The 6,745-nt window shown below is 56.2% G+C and overlaps 1 protein-coding gene across 2 annotated transcripts; it reads left to right on the plus strand.

Annotated features, from left to right (window-relative positions):
* The first annotated feature begins 270 nt into the window (after window positions 1–270).
* CXXC1 (CXXC finger protein 1) lies at window positions 271–6,690 on the plus strand. 2 transcript variants are annotated; one of them, XM_064294514.1, is made up of 15 exons: window positions 271–1,204; window positions 1,975–2,093; window positions 2,196–2,296; window positions 2,617–2,852; window positions 2,941–3,117; window positions 3,486–3,512; window positions 3,592–3,837; window positions 3,987–4,094; window positions 4,257–4,441; window positions 4,716–4,923; window positions 5,002–5,112; window positions 5,238–5,287; window positions 5,409–5,505; window positions 6,032–6,184; window positions 6,267–6,690. In XM_064294514.1, exons 2-15 carry the CDS (start codon window positions 2,089–2,091, stop codon window positions 6,411–6,413), a joined length of 1,851 nt encoding a protein of 616 aa, XP_064150584.1. In that variant the 5' UTR covers window positions 271–1,204; window positions 1,975–2,088; the 3' UTR covers window positions 6,414–6,690. The 2 variants fall into 2 exon arrangements, with proteins under 2 accessions (XP_064150584.1, XP_064150583.1); XM_064294513.1 differs by having other exon boundaries at window positions 271–1,118.
* Window positions 6,691–6,745: the final 55 nt, after the last annotated feature.

The raw sequence follows: 6,745 nt of genomic DNA on the forward strand, positions 1-6,745 counted from the left end.
GAGTTCTGTGTGGTCATTGCAACAAGTTATCAAACCCAAAGAGAAGTAAAGAGTGTCCTGGGAGGGGACAGTTGGTGTCAGAATTGGTAAAAAGGTTGGAGGGTGGAGGCATGTCAGACTACCACCTCGTAGGAATCAGCCTTAGCTTGTTCCTATTGGTTCTCCTCCCTTGTGAAGGTAGAGGTCAGACACCTCCCCCGCCCCGCCCACAAGGGGGTTACGTCTCTATTTACAGAGTTCATGCTTAATTTTAAGCTTTGACAGCGGAACTGCTGACCTTTAGGCTTTAACCACTGCGCCACCAGGGCGAGGCTGTTCCTGTAAAAACAGCAAAGGCCCAGAGGCTGACCCGCGCCTGGCTAATTTGAGGAATAGTGAGAAAGCGTGAAGAAGAAAATTTCTGTGAGGTGAAGTCAGAGATGTAACGGGGAGGACTGACTGCCTTCCTAATGCGATCCATATAACCTGTTGGCTCCCCATTAACGCATGTGGAAAGGAAAAGTGATTGAGTGGAGGAATGAATGAAAGGTTTCATCTGATCCGTTTCCTCAGAGGCCGCTTGGCCAGTGAACTACAAACAGTCGTTGTACGGAGTCAACTGTCAACATGGCGGCGCCTTTGCGGTAGCCACAACTAGGGCGCTGCCATGGTGCCTGTGACTGTATGAACTCGGCCACGTTACGGAATCAGACTCCAAGATGACAGCGTCTTCATGGAATTCGCGCAGTAGGTGAGGCCATATTGCTTGTTAACGTCGATACAGTACAGGCGGTCAGCGTACGGATTCGACCGACAAGGTGGCAGCGCCCAGAGGAAAGCTGCCATACAAGCGCTGCCATGTTTCATGGGAACTTACGGACTCGGTCGCCTTACGGACTCGATAGTCAAGATGGCGGCTCCTAAGAGCCATTCAGGGCTCCAGGCGGGCGTATAGCTTGTTTGCCGCGGAGCCGCCGTACGGAGCCTGCGCAATAGGGTACGGTGCCCGGTTGGCGCGACCAGAAGCGGAAGTGGTTCTAGTCGCCTTTGCAACGGCCGCGGACGCCGCGGAGTGGTCTGTGCAGGTTACCTTGTCGCTGGCCGAGGTTGCGAGCGGGTGCTTGGGAATTGGAGATATGGTGAGTACCAGTCCAGGGAGTTCTGCGGTAGAGGTCGGTGAGGTTCGTAATGGTGAAGTCCGACGACAGACGCATGGGAGTTTGTGGTGAGCTATATCAGGAGCCTGTGGGCGGAATGATGGGGGGGTCTGTGGTGAGCCTCAGAGGGTCCTTTGGGAAGAACGACGGAGGTCTGTGGTGAGCCATGATGAAAGTACTGTGAGGGGCCAAAAGGGGGTCCATAATGGGAGGTTAGTGGGGATCACTGATGGCGGTTCTGTGGAGAACCGTGATAAGGGGTTCTTTGGACAGAGAGATAAAGAGTTTGTGATGAGCCCTGTCGGACGGTCTGTAGTGCGGCGTGAGGAGGGTGTGTGGAGTAAATAGTGGGAAATCTGTGGAGAACAATGATGAGGAGTTTGTGTGGTAAATCACGGGGTGTCTGTGAGAACCCATGGTGGAAGTCTGTGGGGAGCCACAGAGGAGGCAGTATATGGCGAGTACTAGGATGTTTGTGATGAGCCTTTATGAGGGTTTGTGTTTAAAGTCATGGGGTGTCAGTGGCATGAGTGATGGGAGGTCTGGGGTAGAATGAAAAGGGTCTATAGGCAGTAATGGGGTGTTACGGGGGGGTCTGTAAGGACCATGCTGCTGTTGTCAGGTGCTGTCAAGTCGGTTCTAATAGTGACCTTATGTACAACAGAACAAAATCCTGCCTGGTCTATAAGGACCATAGTGGAGAAACTTATGGGGAGGCATGATGGTAGTTCTCAGCAAAGCCATGGGTATCTGTGGCGAGGCATGATAAGAGTTGTAATGAGGGGGAGTGGTGCCATCTTGGGGGTTCTCTGAGGAGTCATAATGGGGGATCCCACAGGAGGGGGACGGTTCAGACCCAGAGCCACCAGATGCTGGGGAGGACAGCAAGTCGGAGAATGGGGAGAATGCGCCCATCTACTGCATCTGCCGCAAGCCAGACATCAACTGCTTCATGATGTGAGCCGGGGAGACGCGGGTGGGGTTGATACCTGGCAGGGTTGGGTGATGCTGATGGGGCCTGGGCCCTCACTTCTCCACCACCCGCCCCATCCTCTGCAGCGGGTGTGACAACTGCAATGAGTGGTTTCATGGGGACTGCATCCGGATCACTGAGAAGATGGCCAAAGCCATCCGGGAGTGGTACTGTCGGGAGTGCCGAGGTGAGGGGGGGTGGGATGGACAGGGCAGGCAGGTGGAGCTTCAAAGGGCGAGGAAGAGGAGGAGGGAACCATAATGGGAGGGGGGTGTGGGAAATGATGATGTGTCTGGGGGCAGAGCAATTGTTGGTCCGTGGTGAGCTGGAACTGGGGCTCCATCGTAAGCCACAATAGAGGGTCCTGCAAGAGGGAGCAGCTTTGCCCTGGAGCAGGGGGATGGAGCGGGTGGGTGGTATGGGAAAGAAAGGAAAATAAACAGTTCCGGGACCATCCAAACCACCCCCAATACTGAACTGCCAGTGGCCCCATCCTCCCCCCGACAGAGAAGGACCCCAAACTGGAGATCCGCTACCGGCACAAGAAGTCACGGGAGCGGGACGGCAGTGAGCGGGACAGCAGTGAGCCCCGGGATGAGGGTGGAGGGCGCAAGAGGCCTGCCCCGGATCCAGACCTGCAGCGCCGGGTGGGGTCTGGGACAGGGGTCGGGGCCATTCTTGCTCGGGGCTCTGCTTCACCCCACAAAGCCTCTCCACAGCCCTTGGTGCCCACACCCAGCCAGGTGAGTGACTTTGGTGGTTGGGATGGATAGGATGGTTCCATCTTGCACCCTGTATGGGTTCCTGATTCATTCCTGGCATCTTCCCCAGCATCACCAGCAGCAGCAACAGATCAAACGGTCAGCCCGCATGTGCGGTGAGTGTGAGGCGTGCCGGCGTACTGAAGACTGTGGCCACTGTGACTTCTGCCGGGACATGAAGAAGTTTGGAGGCCCCAACAAGATCCGGCAGAAGTGCCGGCTACGCCAGTGCCAGCTTCGGGCCCGGGTGAGCATGGGTGGAGTTGGGCAGGGTCAGGTGGGGTGGGGACATTGTGTCCAGGAGAGGCTGGTTCAGTTTATGCATGGGTGGATTGGGTTGTATCCAGGCAGGTGGGAAGGGGCCTGACACGTCCAGATAGATGGGGCATAACCAGATGTATTGGACTGGCAGGAGATCCCATAGCCCTGTATGTATCTGAGTGGGCAGGGTGAGGCCAGGTGTTTCCAGGTGGTCAGGCAGGTGGGGCAGGGCTGAGCAGGTTCTGGTGGGTGGGATTGGGCCAGGTGTGTCTAGGGAAGCAAGGCAGGGCTAGGTGGGTGGGGCCAACCTCCATCCACCTGGGGCTGACCTGGGCCTTCCTCCTGCCGGCACAGGAATCGTACAAGTACTTCCCTTCCTCGGTGAGTCCAGCCCCCCAGGGTGGGGTGGGGGGCATGCGGGCAGGGCGGTCAGGGCCAGTCCTGAGGTTCTGCCCTGCAGCTCTCGCCGGTGACGCCCTCAGAGTCCCTGCCAAGGCCCCGCCGGCCATTGCCCACCCAGCAGCAGCCACAGCCATCACAGAAGCTGGGGCGCATCCGTGAGGACGAGGGAGCTGTGGTGTCATCAGCGGTCAAGGAGCCACCTGAGGCTACAGCCACTCCTGAGCCACTCTCAGACGAGGACCTACCACTGGACCCTGACCTGTACCAGGACTTCTGTGCTGGGGCCTTTGATGACCACGGCCTGGTGAGCAGGCAGGAGTGTCCGATGGTGGAAGGGTGGAGGTTACAGAGCAGAGAAGAAGGAGGCAGAGGGTATGGAAGACTGATTTGGGAAATTATGTGGCAGGGTTGTCATGAGTAGGGTGGAGGGATCAATGCATGCCCTGCTTGCAGCCCTGGATGAGTGACACAGAGGAGTCTCCATTCCTGGATCCCGCACTGCGGAAGAGAGCAGTGAAAGTGAAGCATGTAAAGCGCCGGGAGAAGAAGTCTGAGAAGAAGGTGACGGAAGGGGTGAACTAAAACATGGGAGGCAGTGGCCAGGGCAGGGATGTGGGGAGGCAAGGATCAGGGGCTATAGGAGGCAAGAGCCAGAAGGGGTGGAATGGTAGGGTCTGGGGCTAACTTCACCTGCCCTCTGACTTTCCCTGCCCTGGCCCATAGAAGGAGGAGAGATATAAGCGGCATCGACAAAAACAGAAGCACAAAGACAAATGGAAACACCCAGAGCGGACTGATGCCAAGGACCCTGCATCGCTACCGCAGTGCCTGGGGCCTGGCTGTGTGCGTCCCGCACAGCCCGGCTCCAAGTATTGCTCAGATGACTGTGGCATGAAGCTGGCAGCCAAGTGAGTCATTTCAGGGGTTCAGGGAGTACAGACTAGGGCATGACCAGCACATCTGTATGTCCACCAATCAATAATCTATCCACCATTCATACAACCAAACACCTGCCTACTTGTCTACTCATTCACCCATCCATTAGTCCACCTACTCATTCATCTACCATTTTATCATTCAGATACCCGTCCATTCTGCCACCTTTAATCACCCCACTTCCTTGTCTTGTTACTTGGTTACTTGCCACCTTCCCGGCCTACACCGCACCCACTGTCCCTGCAGCCGCATCTATGAGATCCTCCCCCAGCGCATCCAGCAGTGGCAGCAGAGCCCCTGCATTGCTGAGGAACACGGCAAGAAGCTGCTTGAACGCATTCGCCGTGAGCAGCAGAGTGCCCGCACTCGCCTTCAGGAAATGGAACGCCGATTCCACGAGCTCGAGGCCATCATTCTGCGTGCCAAGCAGCAGGCTGTGCGCGAGGATGAGGAGGTGAGCAAGTGTGGGCGTGGCATGGCAGGGCCCAGCACCTGGTCCTACCTGTCCTCATCGTTTTTCCACCCCATACAGAGCAACGAGGGCGACAGTGACGACACAGACCTGCAGATCTTCTGCGTCTCCTGTGGGCACCCCATCAACCCACGTGTTGCCTTGCGCCACATGGAACGCTGCTACGCCAAGGTTAGGGTGTCATTCTGAGGGGGCGGATGGTGTGGGAACATCAGTGGGCCTCAAGGGGACAGATTTGTTGTCTGGGAGGGCATCCAGCCACATCCATTTCCTTCCTTTTGTGTTCATCTCTCCAGTACGAGAGCCAGACGTCCTTTGGGTCTATGTACCCCACACGCATTGAGGGGTGAGTGTGGGTGCCACGTGGAGTTAGAGGAGGGGAGTAATGGTTGGGGCAGGATGTGGTCTGGGTAACATTAGGTGGAACCACCCTCCTTCACCACTCTCCCTCTGCTCCAAATCTCCAGGGCCACTCGGCTCTTTTGTGATGTCTACAATCCTCAGAGCAAGACATACTGTAAACGGCTCCAGGTGCTATGTCCAGAGCACTCACGGGACCCCAAAGTAAGGTTCCCTCTCAACTTCCTGCTTCTTCTGCCCCTCCTTCCTGCCTTACTTCTTCACATTTGTCCCTTTCTTCCTGACCTCCCCCCTTCCTTTCCTTTTCCTACCTGACCACTTTCTACTCCTTCTACTCTACCATGACCCTTCATTCCTTTTCCCTGTCTCAGTACCTCCTATTCCTAACCTTTCCCCTGCATCGTCTTCCATTTTTCCTCTTCTTCCCAGACCATCTCCCATTCCTCCTGTCCTCCCACTCATCTCCTCCTTGCTTGACGTCTCAGTCCCTCGTGCCTCCCTGCCTGAGCACTTTCTACTCTTCCACTCTAGTGACTGTCTTCTATTTTCCTTTTCTCTGCCCTTCATCCTCCATTTCTCTGTTTTCCTCTGCCTCTTCACTGTCCCCTACTTCTTGCCTGAGCTCTCTTCATTCTTTCCTTCTTCTCTCTCTGACCATACCCCATTCCTGCCCCCCTCCCTGCCTCACCACCCTCTATGCATCTTCACCCCCACCCCCGTCTCCCTGCAGGTGCCAGCCGATGAAGTATGCGGGTGCCCCCTTGTGCGCGATGTATTTGAGCTCACAGGTGACTTCTGCCGTCTGCCTAAGCGCCAATGCAACCGCCATTACTGCTGGGAGAAGTTGCGGCGTGCTGAAGTGGACCTGGAGCGTGTGCGTGTGGTAGGTTTTGATGCTGGATGTGGCTAGGGGCAGGCTGGGCTTCAGGAGCCCCTTCTCACGGCTCCATCTATTCCCTTGGCAGTGGTACAAACTAGATGAGCTATTTGAGCAGGAGCGCAATGTACGCACAGCCATGACAAACCGGGCAGGGTTACTGGCCCTGATGCTGCACCAAACCATCCAGCATGACCCGCTCACGACCGACCTCCGATCTAGTGCTGACCGCTGAGCCTCACCTGCCCAGGCCCCCTCACACCCTGCATTCCAGGCGGGGGAACTGCCTGAATCACCCATGTGTCTGTTCTTCCATTCGGTTGTTTCTGTTAGGGCCCGGAGTTTCTCTCTGTGCCCATCCACCATTTGACTACCCACTGGAGAGTCTCAGAATTTCTTCGGCCCTGTCTATCCCTCTGTCTCTTCATGCTCTGTGCCTGGGTGGACTGTAAAGCATTGCCTCCCCATCCCTGAGTTTTGTTAATAAAATTTGGAAAAACCACGGAAGACAATTCCTGATGGCCTCCAAACTTGTCTCTCTGGCAGCACCAGTGACCCCAAGCCCCT

This window comes from Loxodonta africana, chromosome 11, assembly GCF_030014295.1.
Source record: "Loxodonta africana isolate mLoxAfr1 chromosome 11, mLoxAfr1.hap2, whole genome shotgun sequence".
In the NCBI taxonomy this organism is placed as follows: domain Eukaryota; kingdom Metazoa; phylum Chordata; class Mammalia; order Proboscidea; family Elephantidae; genus Loxodonta; species Loxodonta africana.

What these genes read in the sequence shown, in the direction of transcription:
- CXXC1 (XM_064294513.1), top strand. An exon ending in AGTGCCAGCTTCGGGCCCGG is followed by an intron (nt 3,118 to 3,485) that starts GTGAGCATGGGT and finishes CTGCCGGCACAG; the next exon opens with GAATCGTACAAGTACTTCCC. An exon ending in AGAAGAAGTCTGAGAAGAAG is followed by an intron (nt 4,095 to 4,256) that starts GTGACGGAAGGG and finishes CCTGGCCCATAG; the next exon opens with AAGGAGGAGAGATATAAGCG.